This window comes from Thalassophryne amazonica, chromosome 16, assembly GCF_902500255.1.
Source record: "Thalassophryne amazonica chromosome 16, fThaAma1.1, whole genome shotgun sequence".
NCBI lineage: Eukaryota > Metazoa > Chordata > Actinopteri > Batrachoidiformes > Batrachoididae > Thalassophryne > Thalassophryne amazonica.
Window position 1 is genome coordinate 34,495,279 of NC_047118.1, and position 19,588 is coordinate 34,514,866.

General features: G+C 39.3%; 1 protein-coding gene and 1 long non-coding RNA gene across 5 annotated transcripts; one reads left to right on the forward strand and one right to left on the reverse strand.

Moving 5' to 3' along the window:
• The first annotated feature begins 900 nt into the window (after positions 1 to 900).
• hmgxb4a (HMG box domain containing 4a) lies at positions 901 to 18,520 on the forward strand. Of its 4 annotated transcripts, none has more exons than XM_034189831.1 (13): positions 922 to 979; positions 2,893 to 2,981; positions 7,103 to 7,239; positions 7,334 to 7,409; positions 7,515 to 8,099; positions 8,537 to 8,740; positions 10,158 to 10,336; positions 10,499 to 10,583; positions 10,904 to 10,968; positions 11,103 to 11,199; positions 12,418 to 12,581; positions 16,390 to 16,512; positions 18,379 to 18,520. In XM_034189831.1, exons 2-13 carry the CDS (start codon positions 2,945 to 2,947, stop codon positions 18,421 to 18,423), a joined length of 1,797 nt encoding a protein of 598 aa, XP_034045722.1. In that variant the 5' UTR covers positions 922 to 979; positions 2,893 to 2,944; the 3' UTR covers positions 18,424 to 18,520. The 4 variants fall into 4 exon arrangements, with proteins under 4 accessions (XP_034045724.1, XP_034045722.1, XP_034045725.1 ...); XM_034189832.1 differs by lacking the exon at positions 922 to 979 and adding an exon at positions 1,084 to 1,232; XM_034189833.1 differs by lacking the exon at positions 2,893 to 2,981 and having other exon boundaries at positions 901 to 979.
• LOC117527477 lies at positions 8,410 to 18,481 on the reverse strand. Its single transcript, XR_004565538.1, has 3 exons — positions 18,333 to 18,481; positions 13,937 to 13,938; positions 8,410 to 8,422 (listed from the first exon to the last, which is right to left on the reverse strand). It is a non-coding gene; the product is annotated as an uncharacterized LOC117527477 (long non-coding RNA).
• Positions 18,521 to 19,588: the final 1,068 nt, after the last annotated feature.

Genomic DNA, 19,588 nt, shown 5'->3' on the forward strand with positions numbered 1-19,588 from the left:
GTGGGGGCCAAGTGGTTGGTCTCTTGGTTTCAGTGTGGAAGGTTCCTGATTCAAATCCCACCCCCTGCCACATTTCTCCATGTAATGTGGAGTTGCGCCAGGAAAGGCATCCGTCGTAAATCTTGTGCCAATTCAACATGCAGATCACCTTGGATTTGCTCTGGCAACCCCGAGTGCAAACAAGGGAGCAGCCGAAGGGACTTACTTACTTGAATACAAATTTTATGACTGCTTTTTATCACCCGCTGACCGAATGCCCGAATGGGAAATTATTTCGTTGTGATTTCCCTCCGTATGTACCAAAAAGGGTATAGGTGTTCTGAAATCAACTCGTCACAGTTTTTTGTCAAACTTGTCCTTGTTATCGGTTGGTAATATGCAGATTTTTATATCATTCCAGTTGTGCTCATTTTACCATTGTTGTTGATTAACAACCATAGTAATAAGTGTATTTGTTACTTTCTTGTGTTATCCTTGTGAATTTACATGTGTATAATCATTGTATCATTGAATTTTGCAGAATAAAATCAATCAAAGCTGTCAGTTTCATGCTTGGGTGCCTGCATTCTGAAATCAATTCCTGTTACATTTTTAGTAGAAATTTCATATTACTTGGTACAAGTCCTTGTTATAGGTTGGTAATATTCATATTTTCATATAATTCCAGTTGGGCTCATTTTTCCAGAGTTATGGCCCTTGATTAACAAATCTAGACACTGCTGGTTTTGTGAGTTAGTGCCTGCATTCCGAAATCAACTCATATTTTGAGGAGGAATTTTGGGAAACTTGGCACAATTCCTTTAAATGTTATAAGAACGTAGCAAGTAGTTGTACCAAAGCAGTATCAGTATTGTGAACTCAAGAGCACTGATTAGCTGTCTCTCCTAAGTCCCGCCCCCTGCCAGAGTGCCGTATTGTTGTTCCTCTGACAATAAAGATGGCTACTGGACCCGCGTAAAATTGGAGCTCGCACAGCCAGGTAGTAAAATTTAATAAGCACATTTTTTGCTCATGCTTCATGGTATTCAGAAAATACACACGCTTCATTACGGAGTAGGTGAATGCATGAGCAGGATAAATTCCGTGACGGTGACTTTCTTGAACCACATGAAGCGGCTAAGGCCTACCTCTGTGCGAAAGCCTCGGGCTGTAGTTCGCGGCTCTGCCGGCCGAGCTGAGGGCTCCCGCGGTACAGCTTCGAGTTTATAGATGCGCTGCAGCTGGTAGTCCAGGTGAATGGACAGGGGGTGTGTTTGTGTAGATTTACAAAAGTAGGCAGGAATTTGTGTAGCTGTCATGTTCTCTCGTTGTGGCGGACTGTATGTAATAAGACTAAACGGAAGAAAGAGCTTCACTAGTTTGAGGATTGTTGAGTTTACTTGCAGAGTTTTGGCTCTTCAGCGTGGTAACTACAACCCCTGGCAAAAATTATGGAATCACCGGCCTCAGGATGTTCATTCAGTTGTTTAATTTTGTAGAAAAAAAGCAGATCACAGACATGACACAAAACTAAAGTCATTTCAAATGGCAACTTTCTGGCTTTAAGAAACACTATAAGAAATCAAGAAAAAAAGATTGTGGCAGTCAGTAACGGTTACTTTTTTAGACCAAGCAGAGGAAAAAAATATGGAATCACTCAATTCTGAGGAAAAAATTATGTAATCACCCTGTAAATTTTCATCCCCCAAATTAACACCTGCATCAAATCAGATCTGCTCATTGACATTGACCCTATGTGTCTTTTTGCAAGGAATGTTTTTGCAGTTTTTGCTTGTGCATTTATTGATATGTAATGACAGCCATCTCCCCAGTGCCTTTACCTGACATGCAGCCCCATATCATCAATGACTGTGGAAATTTACATGTTCTCTTCAGGCAGTCATCTTTATAAATCTCATTGGAAAGGCACCAAACAAAAGTTCCAGCATCATCACCTTGCCCAATGCAGATTCGAGATTCATCACTGAATATGACTTTCATCCAGTCATCCACAGTCCACAATTGCTTTTCCTTAGCCCATTGTAACCTTGTTTTTTTCTGTTTAGGTGTTAATGATGCCTTTCGTTTAGCTTTTCTGTATGTAAATCTTATTTCCTTTAGGCGGTTTCTTACAGTTCGGTCACAGACGTTGACTCCAGTTTCCTCCCATTCGTTCCTCATTTGTTTTGTTGTACATTTTTCGATTTTTGAGACATATTGCTTTAAGTTTTCTGCCTTGACGCTTTAATGTCTTCCTTGGTCTACCAGTATGTTTGCCTTTAACAACCTTCCCATGTTGTTTGTATTTGGTCCAGAGTTTAGACACAGCTGACTGTGAACAGCCAACATCTTTTGCAACATTGCGTGATGATTTACTCTCTTTTAAGAGTTTGATAATCCTCTCCTTTGTTTCAATTGACATCTCTCATGTTGGAGCCATGATTCATGTCAGTCCACTTGGTGCAACAGCTCTCCAAGGTGTGTTCATTCCTTTTTAGATCCAGACTAACGAGCAGATCTGATATGATGCAGGTGTTAGTTTTGGGGATGAAAATTTACAGGGTGATTCCATAATTTTTTCCTCAGAATTGAGTGATTCCATATTTTTTCCTCTGCTTGGTCTAAAAAAGTAACCGTTACTGACTGCCACAATCTTTTTTTCTTGATTTCTTATAGTGTTTCTTAAAGCCAGAAAGTTGCCGTTTGAAATGACTTTAGTTTTGTGTCATGTCTGTGATCTGCTTTTTTTCTACAAAATTAAATAACTGAATGAGCATCCTCCGAGGCCGGTGATTCCATAATTTTTGCCAGGGGTTGTAGATTCGGTGGTAGGTTGACACTAGATTTGTGTGGAATACACTTAAAATAGGTTGGCTTGGATTTAAAATAATCTCTTTTCTGTTGTGCTCGCAGCTAATTATCCTGTCTGTATGTTGCGGAATCCCGTGCTGACAAAGGAAAGGCCATGGCTTTTGATGAGATCAGGAGTAAAGAAGGGATGGGTAATGTCTTTCTGCGTTCCCTCAGTATGAATGTGTCAGGAGTTTTTGTCAATGCAATCAAAAATACAAATACGAGTACTGGTAGTAGCAAAATATCCTGCACACTGGCAGCTGCATGTGCATTATTATTTACGCACAGTTCTGAGTACAGTAGTCACAAAATAACTTGTACACTGGCAGCCGCATGTGCATTATTATGGATTTTTTTTTAAATCCCACATTCTGGTATATTTTATGTTGTTTTATTTTGTCTCTGGTTTCACTTCATTTTAATGTGGTATGCTTAAGAGCCATAGTCTGTAACTGTGGAATGGTTTATAGAAGGGGGTGATATATCATTTTTTCAGTAGGCCACTGAAGTTTTTTTTTTAGGGTAAGATATATTGTCCAAACGGACAAAAATTATATTTTCATCCAAAGATCCCTTTGGGTGGAAAATTATGGCCCTTTTTAGGGTAGGGGTTAAAGGGTCCAAAACAATGACATAGTCGAAATATGGATTTTGACCTTTGAATATCTTTGTGTGCCCTCAGTAAGCCTCATTGATCTTATGGTATATGAATGTATGGATGGAGTTCTCTCATGTAGCGTTATATTTTTCAAGGCTAACTGAGGGCGCCGCCTATAGGTGGCACTTCAAGTCACAACTTTTGGCATTTTTGGGCTACATTTGGGACCCTCCCAGGGCCTGCGCCCTGAATAAGCCTTGCTCATTTATGCATATTTGGATACACTGGGACAAGTTCTTTCCAAATTTGCATAAATGGCGGTGGCTGGCCCAGTCACACGGCACACGACGATTCCTGAACGAAGGGAAAAAGTAAAAAACGTTACAATTCGTTGAGAAAAGGTGGACGAAAGAGCTTTTATCACCGAACAGTCTGCGAAGCAAGAGCGCAAAAGGGACGAAAGAGGAACTTACCAAAACCGAAGCTCACAATCTCAAAGAAACGCGCCTGGAGCCAGAGCGTGTCTGCTCCAGCACTCGGCGCTGGAACGGAGCTCATAGCGCCTGAGTCCTGGAGAAACTGCAAACAGAATCTGTGGAGATGTCGATGGACCACCTGCTCTGGTTCCTTGTCCAGAACAAAAGAGGGATCATCTTCATCATCATCAGAATCCACACTGTCTGTCGACACGATGCGTGCTCCGTCGTGCTCCAATTAAAAAAAAAAAAAAAGTGTTCCGTGGTCACTGTTGTATCACTGTTTTATGTTCTAAGCCATATATATTGATTTATAACAGAAAACTGTCAAAAGGGAGAATAAATATACGTGTAAAGATGATTGAATATATCAGTGCAGTAAATTAATCAGTGCGTGTGAATGCTCGCATTGACTCGTGCGGTTATTCCACCAGCTGATCACTGATCCACAACGTGAATTCTTCCTTCCAGAACAGCTCTTTATATCATCATTTTGATTCATCTGCCTGTTGCCACATGTACAGAAGGACTGGATTATCATTCCTACACTCATATTGTTATATTTAATACAAAATAATAAGCGCACAGAGCAGCGCCTACTGCCGCTGATGCTGCATTCATGTACCGTCGGAAATTACACAACTTTTTCGTTGTTTCAAATTCAACAGTTGCTTGTGGCAAATTAATTAATTATATCCACACAAAAGATTAATTCTGGCCTATGTAATGTGCCTGAGCCCATTGAAGCTGCCCCCCCCACAGATAAAAAAAATCCAAGCAAGCAGGCTGAGTTTGCCCTGTAATTTCCGACGGTACATGAACGCAGCAGCAGCCTCAGCGCTCACAAACCTGCTTCTGCACTGTGTGAAAACGTTCAGCTGCTCCAACGAAGTCAAATCAAACAATAATGTTACAAAAATTACACAAACGATTAAAAAAGTCAAGAACGACAGCAAAACAAAACACAGACGAACTGAGGTTTTCGTTGCCCTTCGTTCAAATTTTCAACAGTTTAAATATCCTGACGAAGTGCCCGCTGCAGGAATGAAGCTGTGCGAAGGTTAAACTATGTCAACGACAGTCAACTAAAGTCCAGATTTCTTGTTTCGTCAGGGCTTCTTCACCCTTCGTTATGACCCAGTCACACGGCACACGATTCCTTAACGAAGGGAAAAAGTAAAAAACGTCACAATTCGTTGAGAAAAGGTGGACGAAAGAGCTTTTATCACCGAACATTCTGCGAAGCAAGAACGCAAAAGGGACGAAAAAGGAACTTAACAAAACCCAAGCTCACGATCTCGACAAAGCGCACCTGGAGCCACAGCTGCAGCAGTGTGTGTCTGCATCTCTGCGTTCCAGGACTCAGCGCTGGGACGGAGCTCAGAGCACCTGAGTCCTGGAGAAACTGGAAACAGAATCTGTGGAGATCTGTGTGCACGTCAGTGGACCACCTGCTCTGGTTCCTCGTCCAGAACAAAAGGGGGATCATGTACATCATTATCAGAATCCACACTGTCTATTGACACGCTGCGCGCTCCGTCTTCCTCCAAAAAAAAAAAAAAAAAAGTGCGCTGTGCTCACTGCTGTATCACAGTATTATGTTCTAAGCCATATATATATTTATTTATAAATAAACAGAAAAAAGGTCAAAAGGGAGAATAAATATAAGTGTAAAGATGATTGAATATATCAGAGCAGTAAATTAATCAGTGCGTGTGAACGCGACTCACATGTGCGGTTATTCCACCAGCTAATCACTGATCCACAACGTGAATTCTTCCTTCCAGAACAGCTCTTTATATAGTCATTTTGATTCAGCTGCCTGTTGCCACATGTACAGAAGGACTGGATTATCATTCCTACACTCACATTGTTATATTTAATACAAAATAATAAGCGCACGCAGCAGCCCCTGCTGTCGCTGATGCTGCATTCAAGGACCGATGGGAAATTACAAAACTTTTTCATTGTTTCAAATTCAACAGTTGCTTGTGGCAAAATAATTAATTATATTCACACAAAAGATTAATTCTGTCTTATGTAATGTGCCTGAGCCCATTGAAGCTGCCCCCCCACACAGATAAAAAAAATCCAAGCAAGCAGGCTGAGTTTGCCCTGTAATTTCCGACGGTACATGAACGCAGCAGCAGCCTCAGCGCTCACAAACCGGCTTCTGCACTGTGTGAAAACATTCAGCTGCTCCAACGAAGTCAAATTAAACAATAACGTTACAAAAACTACACAAACGCTTAAAAAACGTCAAGAACGACAGCAAAACGAAACACAGACGAACTGAGGTTTTCATTGCTCTTCGTTCAAATTTTTCAACAGTTTAAAAATCCTGACGAAGCTCCCGCTGCAGGAACGAAGCTGCGCGAAGGTTAAAAGATGCCAACGACAGTCAACGAAAGTCCAGATTTCTGGTTTCGTCAAGGCTTCGTCACCCTTCCTTAAGTGCCGTGTGACTGTGCCAAGTTACGAGCTTTTCCATAGGTGGCACTCCTTATGTTAAGAACGCGATATTTGGCCATATCTCGGTGCGCCCCCTATGGATTTCAGTGAAACCTGTTTTATGTTCCTCTATATCTCTGCTATTCATGATAAAGATACCAAGAAGGTGTTTTTGTGGGTTAATGAGGAAAATGCACAAAGATATTCAAAGGTCAATATCCACATTTTGACTATGTCACTGTTTTGGCCCCTTTAACCCCTACCCTAAAAAGAGCCGTAATTTTCCTCCCAAAGGGATTTTTGGATACAAAACATAATTTTTGTCTGTTTGGACAATATAGCTTCCCCTAAAAAAAACTTCAGTGGCCTACTGAAACATGATAGATCACCACCCATTTGAAAATTACATATTTCAGCTCTTAATAATGAATAACTGCACATTTGTGAGATGACCACATTAATATTATGTTTATGGTGACAATTAGAAATATTACAAAGTGTACATGTAATTGAGCTATCATGGATAAATATATATTGTTGTTCTTGTTATTATTATTGTTATTATTACCACTGTATTTTAAAAGTATGTTTTTAAAAATACTGAACACAAGTTTGCATAAGAAAAACCCCCCACAAGATTTACTTCCATCATGTAAACACTGTGAATCATTTTCCAGTGGACATTAATAAAATAATCACTTTTTGTTCTGAAAGTCAAGTGTAATGATAATTTCATGCATTTCAGATTTGTGTATGGAGGGAGACAGGGGTCTTGTAGCGGGTCGTAGTCAGAGAGAGAAAAGGAGATCTTACAAGGATCTTCTAAGGCAGGAGGAGGAGATTGCTGCTCAGGTCCGTAATTCTTCTAAGAAACGTCCCAAGGTGAGTAGTTGTATCTGTTCACAATATCTTAAGTAAATAAATAAATAAAATTCTGTATACATAAATGAAAGGTCAATCTATCATTCATTATCAGGACGCAGAATTGTTCATGCTGGCAGGGGATCTGCACAAAAAGAAGAAAAGACATAGTGATGACTATTACTATGGAGGTGAGTGGTGTTTATAATAAAGTGAAATGAGCTTTAATTGTTACAAGAATTGATTTTGTTCCAGTCTTTAGCGTCTTGTGTTTACCTTCTTCTTTCCTGTATTAGATCACGAGGATTCTGGTCCACCTCCCCACAAGAAAAAGCACAAGTCTATAGATCGCTCCCCGCCTCTTTCTTCCCCCTCATCCTCCCACTCAACAGATACAGCTATGGGACTCTTGCAGGCCATAACCTCCCCTTTAGCTACAGGTTCAGATCCCAGCCCCCACTTGCACAAAAAACCCTCCTACCCTTCGTTCTCTTCGCATTCATCCAAGGACCGTAAACGTGAGAGCAGCAGCAGTGGAAGCAAAGGAAGCCACTCTTTCTCTCATTCCCGCCCTGTTTGTTTATCATCCTCTTCCTCCAAGAAGCACTTCTCGTCTTCCTCAAAGTCATCTCTGTTCCATGGTGGAGCTCCCAAAGAAGAGCCCTTAACATTACGTGAGGCAGATGGGCTAAAGATGAAGCTCATCATGTCGTCAGAGAAAGAGGAGGGAGAGAACATTCCAATTACACCGCACTTATCCAAAATAGGTGTAAAGAAAGAGAAGGACAAAGACCGGCTGCAGCTTTCAAAATCACCTAAGAAGAAAATACAGCAGAGTCGAGATCCACTGCCAGTTGTGGGGAAAGAGGTGGAGGTGGAAGGTATGTTAATCGAAAATAATGGAATGTAGCCACACTACTTCAGTGTACCATATTATTTGGGACCCATATACTGTATACTGCATATTGATTGATACAGTATATTACGATAAAAAAGTGGCCATTGTAAGTTGAATAATAAAAATAACATCCGGAATCACATAGTAAATATATTCACTATAAGTTTGGACAACCACAGTGTGTATTCCAGGGTCACTAGCTTCCTCTCCAAATGAGTATAGATCTAGTTAACCAAGTAGGTTAAGTTAATAATAAAGTTAGGAAGAGGGATGTTTTGAAGAAATGGACATAAATTAAATATTTAGCTTAGAACATTGATTTACTGCCTACCAGTATGCCCAATTGCTTGTCTTGAATTGTTCAGACATCATGGGTTTTCTTGATTAACTTTCACCATTCTCTTCCCTGCTGTTACACAGGCCATTATGGAGGTGGGATGGGTGATGATAGCTCCTCATCTGGGGGAGAACTGGAAGCAGGTGAACTGGTTATAGATGATTCATACACACACCTGTCAAAGAAGAAGAAGAAGAGCAAGAAAAACAAAAAGAAGAAGGACAAAGAAAAAGACAGGGACAAAGATAAAAGCGGAAGGGACAAGAAACACAGTAAAGGATCTGCTGGTGAGTCTATAGTAAAGAACAAATATACAGTAGGTGACTGTGAAATTAAGTCCTAAGTTTTAATTTGTGTAGTACACTGAACAAAAACGCTTTTGTTTTTATTCCAATTTTTCATGAGCTGAACTTAAAGATCAAAAACATTTTCTATACACACAAAAGACCTATTTCTTTCAAATATTGTTCACAAATCTATCTAAATCTGTGTTACTGAACACTTTTCCTTTGCCGAGATAATCCATCCCACCTCACAGGTGTGGCATATCAAGATGCGTGACAGCGCAATTGCTGCCTTAGGCTGGCCACAATAAATGAAGCGAGGTGAAACACAACAAAGATGACTTTTGTTATGAATGTGCATGTTATGGAAGAGTATGGAAAGATGGACATGACGATGGACGTAATTTTGGAGTCATTCACCCTCATAAGTAAACTTAATGTTTAATGTAACACATTCAAAGTTCATGTAAACAGGCCTTTACTCACTTGTGAAAAGACACGTTTTTGGTCTCGTTCCAATTTGTGCAACCATAACATGTTCAAGTCTTCGGCATTCTGACTCAGGCATCCCAGCTGGGATATGTATCCTTATAAAAACTTATAAAACTTACTTCTGCGGTAGAGAGCTGATTCCGTACGTACGGTTTTGTCCACTTCCAAAATGGTGACTATGCAGCCTTTTCAACACAGGGTCATGTGATAGGTGCGCCCTCTAGCCTTTGTAATATAACTCAATGTCTTTGTTGCGTCCCCCCTACCCCACTGTGGCCATAATACGCTGTCATTCTGATACACCATTGAGTGGGAATAATATGTGGAGGCAAGCAGGGTGTACGTGTGTTGTGAATCTGCTTACATAAGGCACACCTGAGTTTTGCTTTTTTAGTAAATAGACATAGTGCTGGAGTTCAGACCACCAGGCTTTTGGTGGTCTAAGAGTCAAACGCTTTCTTGTGATTGATGATATCAACGTTCTGACAACACCTCATTTTTATGCCAACATGTCCACTGGAGCACAAGTGGTCTCATTAGATGATGAGGGTGCTGGGTGTAAAAATGACAACAGTATTTGGTGGATACTAGCATGTCACAGCTAATAACTGTTAAATCGTCATTCTGAATCATGAGGTTAATGAAGATTCATACCCCTGTTGTCTCATTTTTCACTTGGATCAATCAAGCATTGAAATGGAAAGTAATTGTAAGCCAAAGTTGTCTTCAGGTTATATCAAATCAAATAAATTTTATTTATATAGCACCAAATCACAACAAACAGTTGCCCCAAGACGCTTTATATTGTAAGGCAAAAGCCATACAATAATTACATTACAATATGGGTGTAATAAAGTTTGAGCTCCATATAGAGTCACTCAAACATTGTATGCAATATACAATTTCACGTTTTTATGATTTTCTTCAGATGCATCCAGGGGTCACAGTCACTCTCATCCCACCATTGCTCACAGCACTGTTGGTCCGATGTATGCCATGGGAACCCCAATTCCATCCCACCACCACCAAAACAATGAAGGAATGATGGAGAAGAAGAAAAAGAAGGAGGAAAAAGATCGTGAAAGACATGAGAAGGATAAAGATAAGGTGGGTATTTAATCATAATCCCTGTGGATTTAAATATTCAACACAAAACAAGTTTATGACTGAATTTTGGAGTGTGTGACTATTTGATTTGGAGTTGGGGGTGTGTGCATTGTATTGTATGTGTGTGTTAGATTAAGTGTTCTTTTCTGGTTCCTGATTTAGCCCAAGAAGAAGGCCATCACCACAGCATATCAGGTATTTTGTAAGGAATACAGAGTCAACATAAATGCAGAGCAGCCAGGACTAGGTGAGTCAAATTGACTTTCATATTGCACAATCATAGACTGGGGAGTGTTAAAAATTACTGATAGAACACATTGAAACTGTTCATTTGCAGATGTCAGAAATGCATTATGACATGTATGCTTTGTAGTAGTTGTTATATTCAGTTGAACTAAGGCTATATGGGTATAAATGCACACATCACTTTACTTTTCTTTGAAGGAGCAGAAAGAGGTGGTGGTTTTGTGAGAACATGGTGGTAGCCATTAAAAGTTGTTGTTGATAAACTGCAAAGTTTCTTTTTGTCGTGTACAGAAACAATGTCCTTGTTTGTTTCATCTCCAGATTTTGGTGAGCTCAGCAGAAAATTAGCAGAAGTATGGAAGGCAATGCCTGAGAAAGACAAATTAGTAAGTTTTGATCTAATGTCAGCCTCTGGTGAAATCCTCAATCTCTCCATTTTAGTAGGATTTTCGAGTTGTATTCAGCATCATTTTTGCTTGTAGCTGTCATGGTTTGTTGAAATGGTTGTTCTTGTGTACAGGTCTGGAGGCAGAAAGCCCAATATCTTCAGCACAAGCAGAACAAAGCTGAGGCCACCACACTCAAACAAAAGAGCTCTAGTGATGTTAAAATCAAAGGTATCAGCTTTGTATTGTATAACCTCAGAGCAAGCTAATGTAGACCTATGGGTGAGTTTAAAGACCCATGTTAAAGTTTATAGCCAAAAATGCCCCATAGTAATCAGGTTTTGTTTCCTTAAAAAAAAAAAAACAAGATATTTTCCATTACTTACAGTGTAATCAGTAGTAATATGTCTTCTGTTATGCCTATGACAGAAGTCTATAACAAGCAGTTTCAGGCCTACATTTCATTTCCAGCATGGGGATTTAAACATCTGTGACTACAGATTTGTTGATTTGTAACATGAAACATATTTTGCTGTTGAAGGGTCAAACCCAAACACTCTGATTCCTCAATCAGCACTTGAGAAGCCAAGTGAGGAATTTAGGTTTGCAATTGCCCTGCATTAAGATTCAAGATCCAGGCTTTTAATAACTTCCTGGAAGAAGCCATCAGAAGTGTATCTGTATGTTGTGAAAGTGTTGAACTTGTAGAACCATTCCGTTACCTCAGCAGTGACGTTCATGTGCGTGGGTTCTTGGCCCTTGAGATCGATGCTGATGTCTTTGCAGAAGAACAAAGTTACAAGTCTTTAGTGTCCTGGTGCTTCCAGTCTTACTGTGTGTGTTTGTGACTTCTACGCTATCCAGTGAAGTAAGGTGATGACTGGATGTCTTTGGTACTGGTCTCTTCATATGACCTTCGGGTGCTGCTGGAATGACTTTGTGTCAAATAAGCAGTTACTTGGGGAGACTAAGATGAGGAGTATCACTTGCTTTCTGAGGGAGCGTCTGTGTCAACATTTTGTCCATGTGGTGCTTTTCTCTGTGCGTGATCCAGCACACAGGTGAATCTGTGTTGCGGACGCCAGTGGCTGGAGAAGGCCAAGGGCACACACACACTTAACCTGGCTGCGGCAGATAAATAGTTATTTTAGACGCGGTTGCCATTCAGGACCCAGGGTGGTTCTGCAGTGTCATGGATGCAGCCAAGCACAGCACCAGCACATGCTCCCATGCTTGATTTGACAGAAGGTCTCTTCAAAAACAGATTTTTGACAATATGACTCTTTTAACTAGTAAGATAGTTACTGATGGATAAATCTTTAAGTTGATTAGTGTTGTTAACTCCCAGTTCAATTTATTTATATACTACCAAATCACAATATGCTTTCCTATCCCTGTTTTCCTGTCTTGTCATATTGTTAACTTAAAATCATGTATTCCTCTTGACAGCTGTGGCAGGAGGAACAACAGTTGTGTCACCAAGCAGAGCACCTGGCACGATATCCCTGTCACCAGCTCGGGTCCCAGATGTTGATCCAATTGATGCAGCAGCTCATCTTCAGCTACTAGGAGAATCTCTGTCCCTGATTGGTCACCGTCTACAGGAAACCGAGGTGAGTCTTCATAAGAACGTGTGTGCAGCCTATTTTATGTTTATACCTACAACTACCAACAAACCACCTATGAAACATTTTAGATTTTTGTAGTGACCAGCAGGGTCACCAACCCTGCTCCTGGATATCCCCTGTCTTGCACGTTTTCCAGCTGTTACTGCTCTGTACACCGCTGACTAACTAAGTTAGGTGTGCTCAGCCTATCAACAAAGAGGAAACACCAGACTTAACTAATAAGCTGTGCTTACAGCAGGTACACATGGAAAACATGCAGAGCAGGGTTGGTGAAGCCTGCCTTAAAATAAACATGATTAGGTCAAAATAACACATCAGTCTTTCTATTGGGATCACGTGTCTTTCATGTTTCAGCATTTAGATCAGGATTGCCCAACCTTTTTTGAACCAAGATCTACTTTTAAAGTTAAGTGTATCGAGATCTACCAAGCCATACCGCAAGCTGTAGCATAGGCACAATATATTGTGTACCAATATAATACAATTTTTTAGCACAAAGATAAAGTTTTAACAGTAATAATACATTATTGAAGTAAATGTGCATGGTGCAAAGAATAAGCACAAGTAGACCTAGGGCTGGTAACAACAAATGACATCATTGCCTAATTTGCATAATTGGCTTTTGTTTTCCTTAATTTGTGCTCTGAACATACCTCTTTCATTCGGTTATACAACCCCTGGCAACAATTATGGAATCACCGGCCTCGGAGGATGTTCATTCAGTTGTTTAATTTTGTAGAAAAAAAGCAGATCACAGACATGACACAAAACTAAAGTCATTTCAAAAGGCAACTTTCTGGCTTTAAGAAACACTATAAGAAATCAAGAAAAAAAGATTGTGGCAGTCAGTAACGGTTACTTTTTTAGACCAAGCAGAGGAAAAAAATATGGAATCACTCAATTCTGAGGAAAAAATTATGGAATCACCCTGTAAATTTTCATCCCCAAAACTAACACCTGCATCATATCAGATCTGCTCGTTAGTCTGCATCTAAAAAGGAGTGAACACACCTTGGAGAGCTGTTGCACCAAGTGGACTGACATGAATCATGGCTCCAACACGAGAGATGTCAATTGAAACAAAGGAGAGGATTATCAAACTCTTAAAAGAGAGTAAATCATCACGCAATGTTGCAAAAGATGTTGGTTGTTCACAGTCAGCTGTGTCTAAACTCTGGACCAAATACAAACAACATGGGAAGGTTGTTAAAGGCAAACATACTGGTAGACCAAGGAAGACATCAAAGCGTCAAGACAGAAAACTTAAAGCAATATGTCTCAAAAATCGAAAATGTACAACAAAACAAATGAGGAACGAATGGGAGGAAACTGGAGTCAACGTCTGTGACCGAACTGTAAGAAACCGCCTAAAGGAAATGGGATTTACATACAGAAAAGCTAAACGAAAGGCATCATTAACACCTAAACAGAAAAAAACAAGGTTACAATGAGCTAAGGAAAAGCAATTGTGGACTGTGGATGACTGGATGAAAGTCATATTCAGTGATGAATCTCGAATCTGCATTGGGCAAGGTGATGATGCTGGAACTTTTTTTTGGTGCCTTTCCATTGAGATTTATAAAGATGACTGCCTGAAGAGAACATGTAAATTTCCACAGTCATTGATGATATGGGGCTGCATGTCAGGTAAAGGCACTGGGGAGATGGCTGTCATTACATATCAATAAATGCACAAGTTTATGTTGATATTTTGGACAATTGAAAGGATGTTTGGGGATGATGAAATCATTTTTCAAGATGATAATGCATCTTGCCATAGAGCAAAAACTGCAAAAACATTCCTTGCAAAAAGACACATAGGGTCAATGTCATGGCATAGGGTCAGTGTCAATGAGCAGATCTGATTTGATGCAGGTGTTAATTTGGGGGATGAAATTTACAGGGTGATTCCATAATTTTTTCCTCAGAATTGAGTGATTCCATATTTTTTTCCTCTGCTTGGTCTAAAAAAGTAACCGTTACTGACTGCCACAATCTTTTTTTCTTGATTTCTTATAGTGTTTCTTAAAGCCAGAAAGTTGCCATTTGAAATGACTTTAGTTTTGTGTCATGTCTGTGATCTGCTTTTTTTCTACAAAATTAAACAACTGAATGAACATCCTCTGAGGCCGGTGATTCCATAATTTTTGCCAGGGGTTGTATTTTATGTTTATTTTTCTTTTCTTCTCCAGACCTTTCAAGTCGGCCATGCTTTACTGAGGTTTATAGTTGTTTATATTTGCATTGAAAGGCTTGCACCTTAACTTTCGTTGTACTGGTTACAATAACAGTAAAAAAAATCTCATGCTGTAGGAGAAAAGTGATTAAAAAGATATGTTTAGAAATACAAATGAACTTTCTTCTATTGATTCATGGACTGTGAACCGACAAAAGTGGCCTCAAAGAGACACTCTAGCGGAGTTACTTGTTTTTTCCCCTCTTTTGTTTGTTTTAACTTTAGCTAACTCACTGCTGGCTGTGTGCCTCCTTTTCCGTGCGAGAGACAGCAGCACCCACTGCTCATTGAAGAGAAGTATATGCTTTCACATCAGAGTCTCCAGTTACACCAGGAAAAGTCACTAGATTTCTTGATAGTCCCTTTTTCGAAAAACAAACAAACAAAAAAGTTGCTGGAGGGGTCTGAATAGTTACTAAATTTAGTGACAAAGTCGCTCTTCTTCTGTGGTGTTTCTCCTTCTTAACAGCAGCCAGCATCCTTATTGGTGCATTGCTGCCACCTGCTGATTCAGTCTGTTATAGCAGCACTAAATCCTCTCTATAAGTCCAGATTTTTAAATTTTTTATGCGAACGACTGGAACTCATCAATTACGATCCATCGACTGGTTGGGCACACCAGATGTAGATTTTTAGTACCATATCAATAGACTGTGGCCCACAAATCACAGCATGAGGTTTGTTGTTACTTCCTGCTGGCAACATGCAACCCGGTGTTGCTGAATTAAAATCTGCCTGTGCCACAGTGTCAGGCTGCCCCATATGTTACCAAAAGAGGCTGTTAATCTCGTTTGTGTCCATTTTTGTCCAGTGTTCTGGACTTAGATGTTATGCTTGTCCATCAAATGCTTTTAACTTTGGCTCATAGCTTAAACTGAGTAAAAATCAAATGAAATGGGGTATTAAGCTTGTTCCGACTTTATGAAGGAATTGGGCTCTTACGTAACTCTCAACATCCATAATTTGTATGACTGTGGCTGTGTTACTTTTCCAATCACAATAGCTGGTGTTTTTGCAGATAAATCCTGTGGTGTCACAATTAATTCACACTTAAAATTTCATGGATCCACATCTAAATGACAGTCCTGATATTTTCACCAGCAGTGACTGGACCATCACAAATATTTACATTCCAATAAAAAGAAAGACATGTTCTTTGTGAGGGAAGTCGTATTGTCTCAAACTTCCATCTTTACTGTTAGAATCATAAGATCATCAATGTTAACCTAATTCAGACTGGGACTGGGAGCATGCAAGACCACCACCCATTGCTGCATCCAACACACCATGGAACCACCCTGGCTCCTGGATTGAACCCTCCCTGGGCAGACATCTTTCAGAAGACTGATTTACAAATAACATTTCCAAATATATGTGATAACATGAATGTGAAAGCACACAAAAATCTATACAGTAAATAGACAGTCACGACCAACTCCACAAATTGCTGTCACTTTGATTTTTCATTGCAAATTGTGATATCTGGGTTTGGGAAGATGTTACATTAATATGCAGCGGCATATGGAAGCAATGTGACTGGTATTTGTTCTGTGTCAGGGAATGGTGGCTGTGTCGGGCAGTCTTTCTGTACTTCTGGACTCTATCTTGTGCGCCCTTGGACCACTGACCTGCCTCACAGCACAGATACCACAGTTAAACGGATGTCCTCGAAATGTTCTGGTAGAGTACTGCCTGTCATTATCGTTGAATTCACCTTAATAGCGCCAATAGATTTCTGTTCAAGTTGTCCACAGTTCAATAAGCCAGTTAAGCATCATATGCTTGTTTGTCTGTGTCCACACAGTGCATGCCGGGCCAGGTCAAAGTTCACCACTACCCAAAACGCACCATACGCTCTAACAGCAATGTAAATTTTGAAGATTTTGAGCACTGGAAAGTTGTCATTTTGAAATAATTTTGCAAAAGACAGGGCTAAAAAAAAGGTGAGAAATGGAAGAAAGAACTTGTGGCCCTATCTTATGCACTCACACTACAAAATTCCCCCATAGTACAAACTAAAGATAACACAGCAGCGAATATCTCATACTGAAAGATGAGCAAAACTTGAATGGCCATGAAACACAGACTGAGACATGTCCATTTCTTTTTTTTTTAATATATAGACTATATTCTGTGTATTAGTATATAGAATAATGACAAGCCCTGCAGTGATACTTCATGCTATGACACACTATGAATCATCAGATCTGTGCAGTAGTTTACTGTAATATAGACATCATCAATTATTTATCTGGTTTTATTTGGCTATACAGTTGTGCTCAAAAGTTTACATACCCTGGCAGAATTTTTGCTTTTTTTGGCCATTTTTAAGAGAATATGAATGACAACACAAAAACTTTATTTTCACTCATGGTTAGTGGTTGGGTGAAGCCATTTATTGTCAAACAACTGTGTTTCCTCTTTTTTGAATCAAAATGACAAGAGAACTACCCAAATGAACCTGAGCAAAGTTTACATACCCCTGTTCTTGCAGTTAGAAGCAAGTTAGACATAATAAAACACCGGCTGATTTCAATAAGGCAGCATACAGACCTTAATACTGTGTATTGCCCCTTTAACATCAGTGACAGCTTGGAGTCTTTTGTGGTAGTTATGGAGGAGGCTCTCTGATGGTAAAGCTGCCACTGAATATGTCTTGGACTTTATTTACATCAATTACAAAGAAATACAAACAGTATGGCACTTTATGGTAAATCTGCATGGAGTAGACAGTTCTCAAAAACTGAGTGAGTGTGCAAGAAGTAGAAGAGTGAGGAAAGCCACCGAGACACCCAGACAACCCAGAAGAAGTTATAGGCTTACGTGGTTGTGATTGGAGAAATTATGCACAGTGTGAGCTTTGCACTGGGCAATACACAGTATTAAGAACAGGGGTATGTAAACTTTGGATCAGGGTCATTTGGGTAGTTCTCTTGTCATTTTGATTTAAAAAGAGGAAAAGGTTGTTTGACAATAAATGGCTTCACCCAACCACTAAAAAAAGTGGGGGAAAAAAAGTTTTTCTGTTGTCATTCATATTCTCTTAAAAATGGCCAAAAAAAGCAAAAATTCTGCCAGGGTATGTAAACTTTTGAGCACAACTGTATAACAGATAAAAGTAATAATTATAATTTACTAATTTAGTTCCCTCAGCACGTCCGTCGGGATCTTACAATTCCAGTGGAAAAGTGGCAGCGCCTTGTTTTCACTCCTGTGATGAAAAAATTTGCTTTTTTCAACTTCTGCATCCCACGTGTATCATCCATGGAACAATGTGGACCTGGCATGCTGCTTTAATTAAGGATGAGATCTAAATGGATGGAACACTCCGGTAATACACCATATGTCCTTTGATTAGTAAGTATTGGTATTGGTGAAAGTATTGGTGAACTTTGACTGGAAGATTCAACATGGTCACAGTGCATGCATATTGACAATGCTGATTTGGCTTATTATGAAAGGAAAAAAAACCCACATGATTCAATAAGATGCATTTTTACAATGTTCAGGAGCAGTTTTCTAACCGTTTCTTTTTTCTTATGGCAGTCAAATACATTGGACAACATCGCTTACATCATGCCGGGACTGTGACTGAAGGACAGTGATCATTCCGGTCATCAGATCTGGCTGGAGATGTTCTTTATAGGACCATCATTAAACTTTTAAGTTATTGCCTAGCAATTGCAACCGTAGATAAGTTAAATTTTTACATATTCTGGTGTCAGCGTATTTAAAGTGTATTTTTAAATGTCTCAGTCTTAATAATGGTGATATTTTAAATGAAAATTTTTACGGAACACCTTAATATTTCTTGGCATGTCAGATTCTGTTTAATATTAACGTAAAGGAATGAATGGGAGTCTAATGGGTTTGAATGTTAATGTATGACTTTTGCAGTGTGTTATGTGCATCTGCACAACCAGTGGTTTGTGCAACATTATATTTTTTTTACTGAAATGTACAGAAACAGTTTTCCTTTTTTGACATCTGCTTTTATTTGCTCTTTTACCATTATAAAAAGCACCATCATTCCTTGCAGTTTTATATGTTTGATATATGACATTTAGTTTCTTACTGTACTGTAGAATTTCACAAGGAAGAGGAAAAACTTCAGTGCAGCATAGCAATCAAGAGTTATTTAAGAAGTTACAGTCCAGTTTCACTTGAAGTGGCAAAAATAAATTATATAATTACATGTTCTGCTTTCTCATTTTACTGAGTTGATCTGGGGGATACAAATACATACAATACTTATGTTTCTGTATCTATATGAAAAATGACATTGCATGTCTGATTCAACATTTGCTGTTATAGCAGAAAAATGTCAATTGAATTTATTTTGACAAAACTTTGTCAGAGGATTGGCAAAAGTTTGGTTATTTACATAAAATGATGTAGCCAGGCAGATTAGGTAGTTAATTCAGATGGACTGTGCGTTTATGCTGCTTATTTTTATCATGAGGCAGTTATTTAGCCACTTTCTGTCTGAACTAAATATGAAGTAGAATGTTTCCCTTCAGCATGAGGCATATGATAAATTTTAAAAAGTTTGCACAACTTTATCAAAAGAGGCAGCACAACTTGTTTGACACTGACTGTTCACATGACGCCAGTGTTCTGGTTGACCTTATTTATATTATAGAATTGACATCAGTAGTTTAAACAGTATTTCACTTATGTTCATACTTATGTTACAGATCATAGTTTTAGATCATTCTCTCAGATGTAACAATGGCTCAACCCCATTACACCCCCT